At 41.3% G+C, this 17,612-nt stretch overlaps 1 protein-coding gene across 4 annotated transcripts in view; it reads right to left on the reverse strand.

Moving 5' to 3' along the window:
- COP1 (COP1 E3 ubiquitin ligase) overlaps positions 1 to 17,612 on the reverse strand; it is a 102,553-nt gene that overhangs the window by 23,959 nt on the left and 60,982 nt on the right. For all 4 annotated transcript variants that reach the window (XM_028732342.2, XM_028732340.2, XM_028732341.2 and 1 more), the window contains one exon: positions 2,754 to 2,871. In XM_028732342.2, the coding sequence (XP_028588175.2) occupies positions 2,754 to 2,871 (118 nt within the window). The remainder of the gene's footprint in view (positions 1 to 2,753; positions 2,872 to 17,612) is intronic.

Consider the following 17,612-nt stretch of genomic DNA (forward strand, 5'->3'; position numbering starts at 1 on the left):
AGAACAGAAATTATTTGAAGTATGAGAAAATGTACTTCAGTTAATCTCAGTTGGAAAAAATAGATCTCTTGTGTCATTTGAATGGCAGGAGAGTTCAAGTTGGCTAAGGAAGATAGATCTTTTTATATTTTTGAAATGAAGCAATATTTTCATTTACTGTTCGCCTGTGAGAACAGTACCATAATGTAATCCCCAGGGACAGGGTGGAAAGGGACACTTCTAATATGGCTGGAAAAGAAGGAGTGGGCTCTGTGTTCCTGTTCAGCAAGGAAGTTTGAACCGTAACTCCCACTTGACCCACCCCAAATTGATGTATTGATGTGTATGCATGTATGTAATAATAATAATACCTTTATTGTCATTGTACAACTTGTGTACAATGAAATTACACTCAATCTCTTATCGAAAACTCAGTCTCTTATCGAACAACACACCACCTCACAAGTCAATTTCACTATGTTATTTTCCATTCAACAGCCTAACAGCCCATGGATAGAAGCTATTTTTTAGCCTGTTGGTACGGCTGATTATACTTCTATAGCTCCTGCCCGAGGGTAGAAGATTAAAGAGGTGATGGCCGGGGTGTGAGTCATCCCTGAGAATTTTTCTCGCTCTCCCAAGGCAACGAACCCTTGCGATGTCATCTAGCGGGCTCAGGGGACAGTCTATGATATCATGTGCTGTATTCACCACCTTCTGTAGAGACTTTCTGTCCGTGGCTGTCAGGCCAGCATACCACACTGTGGTATGTATGTATGTATGTATGTATGTATGTATGTATGTATGTATGTGATTAAGAAGTCCTAGAGTAGCTAATGCTTTGAGTAAAGGTAAACGGGTTACTGGCCAATTTAAACTGTCTCCCATGGTTCTGGTACCTATATCTGCCTCTGGAGTAGTTCCAGCTCCTAAATGTTGTGTTCTCGTGGGACTTTATGATTCAGAATTTGGGACGAGGACCTGCTGTGCCAAAGGATATGGTCCCCTTTTCACTAGCTCTCTTAGCATGGTATTCCAGCCCTCCTGTTACAGGAGTTCAGTTCAACTACAACTCTGTACATGACCCAAGACTATGGGATTTGCTCTTGCTCTGAGTCTCTGGCAGTAGAGGATCGCTAAGGTGGCCAGGGGAAGCCCTAGAACGTATGTCAGAAGCAGGAGATTGCACCAATTAACCCCATAATCCAGGATCACAACTAATATAAGCAACATCTTTATTTAATTCAGTAAATTTTCCCTCACTGAGAATAAAATGAATATCAGGCATAAAGCACATCCTAATTAAGTACCCCCCCTCCATCCTTAGAAGTCTGTCAGCCTCCTTTCAGCAGGGTGAAGGCACATTGCTAACAGCATCATTGAAAAGCACTCCTGTTAAGGTAGGACAGGCGCCCACTACCTGCACTTTCTGGAGAGAAATGAAGACATTTTTGTTCCAAAAAGGTTACCCAGCTGGAGGAATAGGACTCTGCCATGGGTGCATTGCATTTTTAAAATCTCCAGATTTAAAATGCCCCAGATTAAATGCCCAATTTTGTTCTAATAATAGATTTGCTAGTCAAGGGTAAAGATCACTGCTAGTCTGAAATAAAGAATAAGATTTTGGAGGACTCTTAACCCTAAATTTATTCCAGATATCAAGCAAGTTCTCTCTCCATTACTGGTTCCCCCTCTCGGATTAGATGAAATGACTCTCCATAAGCAGCAAAATGGCAACTGTATGTTACCACCAGGGGACACTCCTGCAGCTCTTGCAACATCTGCCAGTAAGAAGAATCTTGCCTTGGAGCAGAACATTAGGTATTAAATAGAGCTGGTTGATATCTGGTTTTCAACATGGCAATATATCACCAGCTAAACATCATGTTAAATCAATAGATCATGATGTCTGAAATAAGGATAGAACTATGAAGACGAACAAGTATTACTGTACTGCCTTTCTATTATCACCTTCACATCTGATCAAGCTTTTTCAGAACTTAGCAGTTGTTTCAGCATGCTCTCTGCTCCTCCTTCTAAAGGGACTGCTAAATAAAAACTTTACAAATAAATTCAGGTAGGTAGCCGTGTTGGTCTGACGCAGTCGAAATAAATAAAAAAATTGTCCAGTAGCACCTTAGAGACCAACTAAGTTTGTTCTGGGTATAAGCTTTCGTGTGCATGTGCACTTCTTCAGATACACTGAAACAGAAGTCACCAGACCTTTATACATAGTGGGAGCATGAAAACTATGGCGAGACCTGGTCTGAATAGAGATATTCGATTCTTGTTTCACTACATATGCTAAAGCTATTTTTGGTCATCTGCATACTATCCTTTGCTTTTTCCTGTAGGACTAATTGCAGTCGTTAACAGTCATCAACAGGTTTACCATACCCATTGAGTCAATCACCCATCTCCTACTACTCTTCTGAGAAAGACCCCACCCACCACCCCACCCTCTAAGGTGCTACTGGACAATTTTTTAATTTATTATTAATTATTAATTTATTTTACAAATAAAGCAAATGTTCTTTTTTCCTTGGACTCCTTTGAAGCCATAGGCTAAGGAGCCAAGGGAGGTGTGAAATGGTTCTTTATTTTTGTTCTATCTAAAGCACAGCAATCTGTTTAGCAGGATGACACTTCATACCAACACATGGAATGTGCATATACCCCCACCCACAAGCCATATATTTTAATGTCTTTGGAAATACAACAAGTAGAATCAGTAAGCACAGACGTTTTTCACAAACACCAAGGAAAATACTTACGCAGAGACTATTTCCTCTCCACTAACGAACTTTGCATATGAAACAGCCTTGCGGTGCCCTTTGAAGACCATGATTGGTTGCTTAGTGTTCCGAAGGTCATAGTAGTGAACACAGTGATCTGGGGAGAGGTGTGACAAAAAAGGAAAAAAGAAATCAGTGTATGCAAAGTGCTACTAATATTGCTCAATTATTTGTTTACCAAGCACCTTAATACAAAGAAGGATGGAACATAATGCCCAAGATCAAGAACCTGACTATTGTTCTAATCAAAGGCCTGCTAGTCAGGGATGTGGATCTCAGCTATTCATTGATCTGGCAAGTAAGGAGCTTTGGGGACTGCTAATCCCACATTAGGGACGCAGGTGGTGCTGTGGTCTAAACCACTGAGCCTCTTGGGCTTGCTGATCAGAAGGTTGGCGGTTTGAATCCCCGCGACAGGGTGAGCTCCTGTTGCTCGGTTCCAGCTCCTGCCAAGCTAGCAGTTTGAAAGCATGCCAAAAAGTGCAAGTAGATAAATAGGTACCGCTCTGGCAGGAAGGTAAACGGCGTTTCCATGTGCTGCTCTGGTTTGCCAGAAGCGGCTTAGTCATGCTGGCCACATGACCCGGAAAAACTGTCTGCGGACAAACGTCAGCTCCCTTGGCCAGTAAAGCGAATTGAGCGCCACAATCCCAGAGTCAGTCATGACTGGACTTAAAGGGGTACCTTTACCTTTACCTTTAATCCCACATTTGTTCTGGTTAACAAGCAAGCTGCACAAGTGAATCCGCAATACAAAAGTCCTCAATGAAGAAGTGTTCTCTGTTTTCCTCCTTATGAACTTTACTGCCAAGTTCATTTATCTGAAGGGAACTACCATATGAAGAAAATGCCACCAGAAACTAGCAGGGACCAGTTGGCTGTTTCAGATGCAGAGCACCCATGGTTATGAGACCAGGAAGGACTGGGAGTACACTGCAATCCCCATGTCCTTGAATAGCTCTTGCCTTTCTCCTTCAGAGTTGTACTATTATGCTTCCACGTGCCAACTGTGCTTACTTTTGAAACTAGGGTATCAATAGATTTTTAAACCAAGGTTTGAAAACCAACTATGACTAGCATTAAACTTCAATGCAGATACAACGCTATACCATTGTTAATAATGTGGCTTATGGTAGTTGGTATTGGGAGCTGCATAGCTTAGTGGCCAGTGAAATGGAACCAAAACCTATTTAGGTCAGAGTACAAAACAAAGGAACACTAATTGGGGGGGGGGGGGAGGGGTCTCCTCAATCGAAAAGTTAGGAAAGCTTACTATTCCAATCAACAGCTATTGCAGGCTAGCAGCAGAAAATACGGTGTTTGCATATATTTAAAACAGATTTGATGATCTCAGAAAGTATTAGTCTAATTGAGACCATGGATTTCTTTCCTATTGCAGGTGTTAAATTAGTATAGTAACGCTACAAAATTGCTGACAGCGTAATTACTATTGTGTTCTTCTCTTCTATAAATCTGAGTTTTGCACAGGAAACCTCTACCTCTAGTATTGCCTGGATTTGGGGTCTCACTGCTTTCAATTTCTTGTGTATGTATATCAGTCAACTGAGGATAACACTTCACGTATCTGACAAACTGGACTGTAGATCATTTAAGCTTACACTTTGGCAAATCTTCTAGAACTGAAGTATTACAAACTATATTCTTGCTGCAATAGACTAAACCAGACTACCTCTCTGGAAGAAGGTTGTATTAGTAGATTGTACTGCAAGATAACAGTTGATTGAATTCTATTGAAAACTGCAGCCTTCTTTCAGGCTGGAGCGCTTCCATCTATTCAGTAGGCACATTTGGAATGCTGCAGACTTCAAGCATCAACAGAAGAATGATGAGAGGAGGGAATAGATAAGAAACTGGATCGCTACAGACAGGGAAAAGGTGCAGCAGGGCAGAAGCATCTGCTTTCAGCTTTGAATTCTCCTTCCAAATTCTGCAGTAAACAACTCCAAGCCTGATAGCATATGGCCCCATCATAGCAGGCCTGCCTGCATAGCCTATGCAATCAATCAACTTCTGTTTTGGTCAGTATGAGTCCAGGAAACTGTATGGTCCCTGCGCTCTAAAATTAGCCACTTAAGAATTGATTATTACAGAAACTATTGTCTGTGCCAATAGAGGTTTCATTATTATTTTTATTAATTCAAACTTGCATTGTTTAAGTAGCTACCTCATGTCTAATGCTCATCACATTCATTAATGCCTGAACAGGTGGCCGTGTTTCCTAATTAAAGAGATTCTCTCTCCCCCTTCTCTTTTTCAGACCATATGGACCTTTCACAGAACAAGATAAAAGTGCTACCAGCTAAGGAAGCCAAGATTAAACCAGGCTAAGTGAGAGGAATAAATATCCCAAGTACCCAGGCAGAAGCCTCTCAATTTGATTTATGATTTACTGAAATTGCTCACAACTAGCCATGCTCCTGGCAATCCTATACATCTTGGGCTCTATATTTAAAGAACTCTAAAGCAGCCAGACAATTCCTCTAATAATGAGCACCAAGAACAGACCAGAAGAACAATGATAGCTTTGTCAATACCCCTTGAGTCTAGCCTATTAGTCTTCCTGCCAGGCCAGCAAGGAACCTTGACTCAAAGAACATTCAACCCTGGCTTGCAATGACCTCTTGATACCCCAAAATCCAAGGATTATAGGAACCAAATACTTTGAGAAGTACTATACAATGGGGAACCAACAGAGAAAAGTTTTAGTTCTGCTAAAATTTGTAACATCCTAATTTCAACCAAAGATTTATGTACTTCTGGTAATCACAGCTCTATGGAATCAGTGAAATAGAAGGTTTTTGTGGGACTTGAATCAGGGTGGGGCCCTCCTTATAGCTAGTGCTAAAGACAGAGAACAAGAGGCACTGCCTTAGGTCCCTATAATCCAAAGATGAATATCTTTAGTGGTTCAGCCATTCACCCTCTTCCCTGCACAATGAATAGAGAGACAAGCTATATATTGAAAAGTAAAATGGACTACCAAGCACCTCAGCACACACCAATCATACCTTTATTGTCTTAAAGCCCCAACCTGGGGGGGGGGGGGAGCAGGGCTCCACCTGGAACTAGCTTCTCAAAAGAGTTGTTCCACTGGTGAACTAGCAATCAGAATACTGGGAAAGAATTGTGTATCTTAAAACAAACACCACAGTACTAAAATATTGGTAATCCAGCTCATGAAGGCACTGAATGAAAAGGTAACAGACATTTTACAACAATTAAATAACTATGTCAGTTCCACAACGTGATATGACTACTAGTAATCTGTCTGCAATGATGGCTGAATATTACCTATAGCACATACATTAGAACCAATTAACCAGCCTTACCATGTATCCATAAAACAGATCGAAGTTGCTTTTATTTTAAGGGAAGTGTAACTCGATATTAGCAGCAGTTTGACAAAGAAGACGTCAGTAAGAGGTCTTCCATATTATCAAGACCATGTACTTATTTTTGCAACTGAAATTTCCCTACTGAATTCCACTTTTATTTTTACTCACTTTCTTTGTATTTACAGCGTAGGATTCCCACGAGAAGTTCCTAAAATAATTTTGAAAACTGTGTCTTCCTGCAATATTCAGGGGAATCTAAAAATGGGACTGGAGTTCATCAGTGTAAAGGCATTGGAAGGCAAGTGCATGTGGTAGAGAAAAGAGCCATTCCTATCTTTATGATACATGCGCCCATATATCATATGGATTGGGATAGACAGCTTGCATGTCATGAATACAGATTTTGGGGGCCTTGACTGTCACCATTTTGCAGGAGGGATTAAAGCACATACTGGAATTTAAGATTTGCCCAGTTAAAGCAGAATAAAGGACGCTGTTGTTCTGGTGAAACAATTTCACTTTTTAAAAAGGATGAGAATTTCTGTGGTTTGGAATGTGATGAGGAAATGAATTTAAAAGTGTGGGATGAACAAATGACTATTGGGAAGATGTGTTAAAGCAAACCAGGATGAATGCAGGACAAATGCTTATGGCCTCACAAACTAATCAGAACGAATGTGCAATGAAGACCAGATAAATCTAACCTCTCTGTGGAAGCAAATCAGGCTGAATGATGAATAAACAGGTTGTGTGAGAGGGCCCTTCATTTTCATGTATATTGATTAGAAATGTAATGAGTATGCAAGATGGTCCAAAGTTACAGTTTAAGAATGATGCACATTTATGAAAAATCTACAAGGAACTTTGTAAGCACTTGACTGTGCCTTGAGTCCTTGCTTCCAGGGGCCTAGGGAACATCCATGACAAAAGTCAGAATAAAAATCCAAAGATTCTGCTGGAAAGAACAAAAAAAAAAGAAAAAAGGAAGACTAGATTTCTGTCTGTCTGGTTCCTGGTTCTCTCCTGACAAGATTACAATCTTGCATTCTGAAGGATCTTTTTCACTTATGCTCTTCTGTGGAGCAAAGGCTTGATCCCACAACCAAACTCTTCACAGCTATTTCAGCATTATTTTTTATCAGCAGTTTACGGCATTATTTTTAAGTGGCCATTCAACAATAGCATTTCTCTGTGGATTTGTTACCTCCATGTGCAGCATTAAACAAGGGGAATAGCAACTGAAAAAACAAGTGCTAGCCTTTTTTCCTATTTAAAAAACCCTTTGCATTGAACAGTCTCTCTATGGCTTGAGGTTACAGATGACATTCATCAGGATATGGGGAACAGCCTTCACATGCCAGGGACATTTTTATTGACTTTTCTAAAGCTTGTCATGGAGCAGCCTGTAAAGGCTCCATTAAATAAACTTCTACTGCATACCTCATTCAAGAACTTAATCAGTTTGGGTGAAAGAACCAGTTGAGAATGAGTGGAAGAGTGAATGAAAGGTAGTTTTAAAAGTATGTATGTGAATCTGCTATTCATTATTCTAAAGAAAGGGAGTCTGAAGACACATACACTGAAGTCAGCTCTCTCATCTGTGCAACTGACATATACTTTTATCAGTACATAGGTTCTTAGGATCATGGGATATATTTGGAAAAAGATGGACAGATCCACATATAATACCAGTAATAAATTTTCCTTTAGCCAGTGCAGTCATTAGTGTGGCACAATGGACCAGAAAATTGGTGGTTCGAGCCCACCCAGGGATAGCTGTGGTCAGAATTCCTGCATTGCATGGGGTTAGACTAGATAACCGTCAGGGTCCTTCCAACTCTGCAATTCTATTACTCTAGGGCACCTTGAATCTGGCATGGGTGTGCTAAAATGGGATCACCATAGAAAAATAGGGAGGCCGTCTGTTGCTATATATGTAGCTTCTATTGATCACAGACATTCATCTCACACTAACGTCTATGCTGTAACTCCAGTTTTTATACCAAACAGGGTAAAACAGGTATTATTCACTTTTTGCCTATTCAGCTCAGTCTGCACAAAACTCTTGCCCTGAGCTGCCATAAATCTTAAGGAACATTTATCAAGGTAAAACTAAAGGCATCAAACACAAGGTATCAAAATTCTCTAGCAAGTTTATCTCTCACTGGGCTGTTCCCTAAGGATTTATTATTATTATTATTATTATTATTATTATTATTATTATTATTATTATTATTCACAGGGTGGTTCAGAATATAATAAAGTAGAAATACATAACATAGTTATGCACGCATACAGAGCGAGAGAGTTTAAAAGGCCCTAGATTGTTTAATCAGCAGAAGACCTGGTTATAGAGGAACATATTCAACTGGCACCTAAATAAATGTAATGAAGGCAGCAGGCAAGCCTTCATGAGGAGAACATGCCACAAATCCACCTCTGCAAACTTCGAAGTTAAACTAGTCTGGTGAAACGTCTCTTTTGCATGTGTCTGTTGCCATTTCAGTACCTGAAGAACTGATCCAGCATTAGAATACAGAATTAATCTGGAATACTTTTTGTAAGTGTTGAAAAACCAAGGAAACTGAGTGAACACATTTATATGTTACATATACAGTATCCTGTAATAATAAAAATATTCCTGGAAAAAATGGTAGCCATAAACAGCATCAAGGCCATGGTCCCTGCAATGGAAAACAAAGGAAGGAGAAAGTGGGAAATTATCTTGGATATATGTGGAAACTTATGCAGAATAGAACTGCAAGCACCAGACATATCATCTGTATCTAAAAGTGTCATTCCATCAAGCAATTTATTTGAGTCAATGGCTGGAAGCTCCTCCAACATGACTGCAGCCAGGGGAACTCCTGAAGGGGTATCACATTATTCTCTCTAATGGAAGCTGCAATAGCTGGCACTGATAGTGATTTTGCATTTAGGAGAGTGCAAGGGGGAAAACGAATGGAATGAATTTTAAATATTACTCACACACAAATGAGTTTGCTTCCACTTTATATAGAAGTGTTATTAAAAGTAACCTATAACCTATAAGGTGTAACATTTAGGAAAAGGCACAATAAAACTGGGAGTTAGCAAAACCAAAAATGTATCCCCAAAATGAACATCCAAAAAATGAAATTCACCATCCGTTCCAGAGCCTACGCAAACATTCTGTTTCCCTACCTTATTCCTACTCCTCAAGTCAACCAAGATGGTGACTTAATCTAGACTTCCACTCAGTTGGGTAGAGCGTAAGACTCTTAATCTCATGAGTTCAAGACCAATATTGGGCAAAAGATTCCTGCATTGCAGGGGGTTGGTCTAGATGACCCTCAGGGTACCTTCCAACTCTACAAATTTATTATGTTCATTGGTTTCCGTGACAGGCCCTTCTTTCCCCAGCCAGATTAAAAGAGCAGGATTCGCTCGAAGTTATTTCACTCAACACACAACATATTACAGAATTTACTTGAAATGAAAACCTTTCTTATGAATGCTCCACATCTACCAGATATAGTTTTGTGTCATTCCCAATCGAACAGATTGGAATGATCGAAGGGGGTCACAGCAGGCAGAACAGCATGGGAAGCTGGCTTTCTCACATATGGCACATATAATACAGGTCACACCTGCAAAACAGAACTTAAAACTTCCTTTTCATTAGATTTTATCATTCACTATTTCTGGTGCCTTGAGGAAGAACTATAATCCCTAGATTCCCAACTTCCACCCCCCACCCCCGGTAAATTTATAGCATTTTTGGAACCTGAGATGTAGGGCGTGCCATATAGATACCATTCTCATGTTTTGTGAGAAATTAGCCAGCTCTATCCTTTCAGGTATGGGGATGCGGGTGGCGCTGTGGGTTAAACCACAGAGCCTAAGACTTGTCGATCAGAAGGTTGGCGGTTTGAATCCCCGCGACGGGGTGAGCTCCCGTTCCTCGGTCCCTGCTCCTGCCCACCTAGCAGTTCGAAAGCACATCAAGTGCAAATAGATAAATAGGCGGGAAGGTAAATGGCGTTTCCGTGTGCTGCTCTGGTTCGCCAGAAGCGGTTTAGTCATGCTGGCCACATGACCCAGAAGCTGTCTGCGGACAAATGCCAGCTCCCTCAGACTATAGAGCGAGATGAGCGCTCAATCCCAGAGTCGTCTGCAACTGGACTTAATGGTCAGGGGTACCATTACCTTTACCTTTTTACCCTTTAAGGGATTTACTTCCTCCCAGAAAACTGTCTGGGAAGAATGGCTGCAGATGCCTATGTGTGAGGGAGAAGAGATGTGAGTGAGAGCAGGGGAAGGGATAGGAACTTATGTGTCGTCTGTGAGGAGAGATGTGCGTTTGTGCTTTGGAGGGAGGGAGGGAAGGGATGTGATTATGTGGCCTGTGAGAGTTGGGGAGACTGTGTGCTTATGAGCAAGCATGAGAGGTGCATGCATGTCTATGATCTTTATATGTGCATTGAGGGTATGTATGTGTTTTGTGTGTGCGCACAAGTGTGAGTATGGCCACCTTGTATATTCTCCCTGGTACTGGGAAAGGCTTCCTCCTGTTACACAGCAACAGCATCAGACACAGAGAAAGAGAAAGAGAAAGAGAAAGAGAAAGTGAAAGTGAAGGAGAAAGAGAGGCAACGTGAAAGCGAGAGATCAATATCAGAACTAGCAGGATGTAGCTGAGGCGGAAGTATAGCATGCCTATTTTTGGTTTCTTGGGAGCCGCCCAGAGTGGCTGGGGAAACTCAGCCAGATGGGCGGGGTACAAATAATAAATTATTATTATTATTATTATTATTATTATTATTATTATTATTATTATTATTATTATCATCAACCATTTTGCGATTGGTGCCCACAGTACTTTCTCAAAATTCTCAGATCCCAAAAGGTTGACACCCTAAACAAGCGTTTACTATATAATGAGATCAGACGGTGTGTGATAAAAAGCTCCTCTGCAGCAAAGCAGGCAAAAGGCAAATGCTCTTTCATTTCAGGGGGATGGGGACAAAACCAGTGTCCTGCTGGAGCAAGTCAGTCTCTGAACACAGGTTTACCTTCCTAACTCACTGCATTTATCAGCATCATCTAAGGCTTAAATTCAACATGCTGAGTTGCCCACCCCCTGCTTTACTACTTGTGGCAACTTTTATCTGTGGATTTGTCCAAACACAACAGCAAGCAGAAGCAAGTGAATGATGCAAATCCCTTATATCAGGGGTGCTCAAACTTTTTTCAAAGAGGGCCAGATTTGATTAAGTGAACATGTGTGAGGGCCGAAGTTTTTTTGTTTTTTTTTAGGATTTTACCCCAGGACACATACTGCCACAGGGGCCAGATTAAATCGATCAGTGCCCCCAAACGGACTTTGGACATGCCTGCCTTATATATTTGGGGGCTGTCACATGACTGTGGTTCGCAATGATTGTAGTCCCTGAAGGATCAGGGCCAGGGAGAGGATCCCATATTTCAACCCAGGGAAGTGAATGAGAAGCATGGAGAGTGACGACTTTTGTGGAACTGGTGTTGGGGCAAGGTCCACCTATACCAAGATAAAGACAGCTGCACTTGCTGTTTGTGGTGGATCCACTTCACAGAGAGCAGTGTCATAGCCAAGGTAGAGGAGACAGCCATAGTACCAGTGACTGATACACAAGGAATCAGCCCAGCCATCATTAACATATCAGTGGAACCAAGGCCTGGATAGCTCAGTTGGTTACCTTGGCTGATAATGCCAATGTTGCAGGTTTCATCCCTGCATGGGACAGCTGCGTATTCCTGCACTGCAGGGGGTTGGACTAGATGATCCTCAGGGTCCCTTCGAATTCTATGATTCTATAATGCCCACTGGGCCTTTGGTTTCTTGGTTTCCCCCCACTCCACTACCAAAATATACCAGTGAAAAATGAACTCTGAACAACCACTTGAAAGAATCATGGACTTCAAGAATTCTTCCAGACTCCAAAATAACCTGCTCAAAAAGCAACCCTGATATTTATCAGATTTTTACCTGTGGGCATTATTTATTTTAACAGCCTTCATGTAAAGCCAATTTTGTGCCCTCAGGGCAACACAAGTATTCCAGTTATAAAACACTGTCCCACTAATTTTTAGCTTGGGGCATCAAGAAAAAATGTAGAAAAGGGGACTCATGCTCCAGTGCCTTTTATCTATTCCTCTGAATGAAAGGTGAATGCCTAATACAGAAGTTTAAGATATAAGAAATCGTTATAATAAAAGGGGCTTTAATATATTCAGAATGTTATAAGAAAACCACAAGAAAAGAACGAACACACAATGTTCTTTGTTGCAGGCTGGGTAGGAAAGACAGATGAATGTGGAAAATGCGCTTTCTACATATCGCATAGAAATACAGGCATGAATAGAACAAACGGTGAAGGTCACTTTCCGTAAGGAGGTCCGGGCTACCAATGAGCAGAACTGCTAGGGTCTGGTCCAAAAAGAGAATCACATCCAGAGCCAAGGGGCCAAAATGCAAAATGAAATGTAACTGTATCATACAATACTACCTGTTCTATTTACCAAGATTCGGAATTATCATGCTGTTGTGAAGAATTAGGACATTCCTTGATCTAATGGGCAAATATGGGATTCAACCACCACCACACAGAATTAAGGGCACAATCTTCATGTGTAGACTTAGGCAGGGCCAGCCCAATACATTTTGGGGCGAACTCCAAAACTGCCCCCCTCCCAGCAGGGAAGAGGGAGTAAGGGAAGATCTACATCGGGAACAAGGGGGAAAGGAAGATAAGACATCTGTATCTGCTGCCCCTGTGGATCATGCTGCCTGAGGCAGTCACCTCACCCTGCTTCATAGGTGGGCCAGCCCTAGACTTAGGGAGTCACCAGAGTTTGGGTTAATTCCAGTGTGTCAGATCAGCCACAGCTTACAAATGAGGGGTAACAGTTTGACAGAGATGCACAGCACAGCAGAGAAATGGGCTGGGACAATGTTCAACTGGAAATAGGACTTCCCGAAAAATTGAAGATATTTAGCCATTGCAACACCACAAATCTACCTGACAAATTAACACATGATATATGCGAAGGCAGTAAATGTCCTATGTGAGTGTCTGGAGGCAGTTGTAGAATGGATGGTGGTTAATGGATTGAGGTTGAATCTCAACAAGACAGAAGTACTGTTTTCTGGTGGGTGTGGGGGACTTCCAGGTCCTGAATGGGGTAACAGTGACCCTGAAGGACCAGGTGTGCAGCCTGGGAGTCATTTTGGATTTATAGGTGTCCATGGAGGCACAGATTAATTCTGTGTCCAGGGCAGCTGTCTACCAGCACCATCTGGTACGCAGGTTGAGACGCTGCCAGCTTGTGCACTGTCTTACCAGAGTTTCACCAGAGTGGTACATACTCTGGTTATCTCCCGCTTGAGTACTGCAATGCATTCTATGTGGGCTACCTTTGAAGATGTGGAAACTACAACTAATCCAGAATGCAGCAGCTAGACTGGTGACAGAGCAGCCAGGACCTATGACAACGGCCCTAAAGGATCCTCACTTGCTCCTGGTATGCTTCTGAGAACAATTGAAAGTGTTGGTGCTGACATTTAAATCCCTAAACAGCCTCGGTCCTGTATACCTGAACGAGTGTCTCCTCAGCCCGGACACTGAGGTCCAGCTCCAAGGGCCTTCTGGCGATTCCCTCACTGTGAGAAGTGAAGTTACAGGAAACCAGGCAGGGGGCCTTTTCAGCAGTGGTGCCCTCCTTGAGGAATGCCCCGCGATCAGATGTCAAGGAGATAAAGAACTACACGACTTTCAGAAGACATCTGACGAATCCCTGTATCAGCTGGTTTTTAATGTTTGGTTTTTTATTGTGTTTTTATATGTGTTGGAAGCTGCCTAGAGTGGCTGGGGCAACCCAGCCAGATGGGTGGAGTATAAATGATGATGATGATGATGATGAGAATGATGATGATGGTGCTTTGTGTACTTTTGCAGCTACAAACAATTCTTAAGAACGGGATGTTAAATGGGTCTTTTATCTAAGCACTGAACTGATAACCACTGACAACCAGAAATTCCATGCAGAAATCTGAGTGGAATTCCCTTCAGATAAATGAGTGAGTTTGTGAAGGAGGGACAGAGCACAGTTTCTCCTTCTGCAGTCTGCTGCACTTCTAGTTTGCAAAACCTTTTCTATATTTTACATTATATATTTTTCCAGAAGCCGCTGAGAGTGGCTGGGGCAACCCAGTCAGATGGGTGGCATATAGGTAATAAAATTACTACTACCAGCCTACTTTTTACTCACACTCTTATGAGTAAAAAACAGGCAAGCAAACTTTTTGCACGTTTTAGTAACAAGGCTGTGCTAAACAACACATTTAATGCCAAATAAATCAATGGATGCATGGCATAACCATTAGTACTGGATATAGTGCTAAATCTCCACTCAGACATGAAAACTCTCCATGTGGGAGAAGAAGTGGAATAAAAGTGTAATGAAAATTCTCTTGTCTTGGGAAACTAACATTATTATTTATTATTATTATTTATTGAATTTATATACTGCCCTATACCCGGAGGTTGTAAGAGCTGGATAATCTTCTAGGCTTGTATTCCAGGACTGAACCAGATCAGTGCTCTATCACAATCTGCTTTGGAAAATCTCACAATTTATAAAAGTGATTTGCTATGCAACGTGTAGGAACTGGAACTTGCATTTCTCAAGTCCTTCTTGGGCACACAGATTCAGTTACATGGTTCTTTGGACTGCAGCCCTAGTCATGCATGGCATGGCACTTAATCCAACAGGTTTGTTCCCCAGAAAGATGGGGAATATGCAGGCTCACCACACTGCTAAAGCAGATTTAGAAAGATACTTTCAGAATGAAAAGTTTTCATCTTGAAACAATAGAGAGTCATTACCAGCATTTTATATTCAGTTGTGATTACAGTTTATACTAAAGAATGCTCCAACTCAGACAGCATACCAATAGAAAGCTGTAGGCAAAACAATTTCCATTTTATTTTCACAGCTGAATAAACTTTGCAGTCTTCCTTAAGTCTGAGCCTCCAATTCAATGTGATGCAGTTTTCTCCTTTCTACACCATTATTTGTTTATCCATTTTTAATATGAAGTGTAAGGGCTCCGAGATACAAACCTCTTGAAAAGTTATCACAAACATTTCCATTTGCCTCTCACAATGTAAAACGACTACAACTAAGCTCCTGTTTTCGCAAGCTGGAAACAGTTGCTGGCCCAACCCAGGAGTGGCAAACCTATGAACCTCCAGGTGTTGATGGAGTGAAATCTCATCATCCCTGACCACTGGGAAATGACACCTGCAGCTGATGGACCCCTGGTACAATTTAAAGTTAATGTGAAGCTTTGGGATTAGACTACTTTTGATGCCCTAAATGTATGGAGACTCACAGGGCTAGCATTTTCTGACTCTTACTAGCTTTTGACCATTAGACTGTACTGAAATAGATGTAGACAACACATGTACCCAGGTAACGCATGGCCAGCTACAGGTGCTTCAAGTTATAGACTCCGCTAACCCAGAAATAGTACCTCAGGTTAAGAATTTTGCTTCAGGATGAGAACAGAAATCGCGCAGCAGCGGCGCAGAGGTAGCAGGAGGCCACATTAGCTAAAGTGGTGCCTCAGGTTAAGAATGGACCTCCGGAATGAATTAAGTTCTTAACCCGAGGTACCACTGTACATTATACAAGATGGAATTAGAAGTAGAGAACATGAAGACTGACTTTTTTAAAGCATGTGCGGACCGGTTACACATGTGAAAACCACCTGTAACACCAATAATTACTGCCTCACCCCTAAAACATCTTAATACATTTTATAAATATTGCTAAACAAAACATTCACTCTCAGAAGTTCCATTAGCTTCTCCCACTGACTATATTCTTGGCTTTCACACGCATTACTGCTCTACACCTTGTTCCCTTTTATGCTCCCTCTAAATCATTGCCACCAAGAAATACAGACAATTTATAAAGATAAACACGCAACGAGTGCTGGTAAAGCACAGAGGTAAAAGGCTTATAAATAAAATAGCATCACTCTCTTAATTCCACAAGCTGGGCAGACAAAGCTAATATGCGGGAAAGTGCCAAATTATTTCCTATTTCCACTTGTGAAAAAGAATACATTACCTGCTCATTTTTCATTTTCCCTCCCACTATGTCTGCAGAGATATAGACCTAGTTCTCACTAATGTGGTAATCCTTTGTCAAGACTGCAGCTACAGGCAACGGTTCACGTTGCTGAATATGCTTCTGTGTAGCAAAGAATACCTACGCATATAAAACTAGTCTCGTTCCTCAACATCTAGTTTTTTGCGCTTTGCATCCAACTAAGTTCTTATTGAGCTCTACCATTCCATAACTGGCACTGCATACCCTCGTGAACCTCTGCCTTTGTGCTGAAGATTCTCAAAGAGCTGCTGTTAAAAAAAATCTCACTCTTGCCATGCCACAAAACGGGGCAGAAAAACGAGCCCAATGTGAAAGCAAAATTGAATTCTCTATACTAAAAAGATGCAAAAGTTAATTGTGCTGAAAGTAGCAGTATGGCCAACACATTTCAATCAGACAGGAACAGTAGCTGTTGACAACTCTAATTGAAAATGACAGTGCCAAAGGGTTTTCTGCCTGGCTCCAGCTCAGAAGTCAGCCCTTCAAATCCAATCCTTTGATGGGTACACATATCACATAGTTTTCTGTAATGTCCCTTCTTACATCAAAGATGCAAGGAAGAATCTCTAGTTTTTAAGAACATTAACTCTCAAAGACCTTTGGGACCTCACAAATGTTAAAAATTAAAACTTCTCCAAAGAATGGTGTTAGCATAAGCACATCTGAAGGCAGCCCTGTTTAGGGAAGCTTTTTAAAGTTTGATGTTTTATTGCATTATTAATAATAATAATAATAATAATAATTCTGTTGGGAGCTGCCCAGAGTAGCTGGGAAAACCCAGCCAGATGGGGTGTGGGTGTGGGTGTGTGTATACGGTATATATATTTCTTCTACTACTACTACTACTGAACATGTTCTTCAACACTACTAACTTACCAATTTTCTTCTCCTACCTCCTTCTTCCACTGTTCTCTAAATTCCTTCTTACCTTTACTCTCTTTAGTGGGGTGGGGGTGGGGAGTTAGCATGAAAATCTATGAAAGTTTATCCATTCCATGATCTGACTCAATAAGTTTAAAATGCAGTATGTAAAGTTGTAAGATTGAAGACCTGTTACTTTCGTGTATGGCTAATACTACTTGCTAATACTACTTGCTACTATTACTACTAGTAGTACTACTCACGACTAATACTACTTGCTACTATTACTACTTGCTACATAAATTGAGAACTCAGCTCTAATAGGGAGCTCAATACAGTGGTATCTCATTTTGAGTCTGGGATCTATTCCGGAGCCCCAGACGCTCGACGAAAGAGACGCTCGGCAAAATGCTGCTCTGTG

Source organism: Podarcis muralis, chromosome 5 (assembly GCF_964188315.1).
Source record: "Podarcis muralis chromosome 5, rPodMur119.hap1.1, whole genome shotgun sequence".
Classification (NCBI taxonomy): Eukaryota; Metazoa; Chordata; class Lepidosauria; order Squamata; family Lacertidae; genus Podarcis; species Podarcis muralis.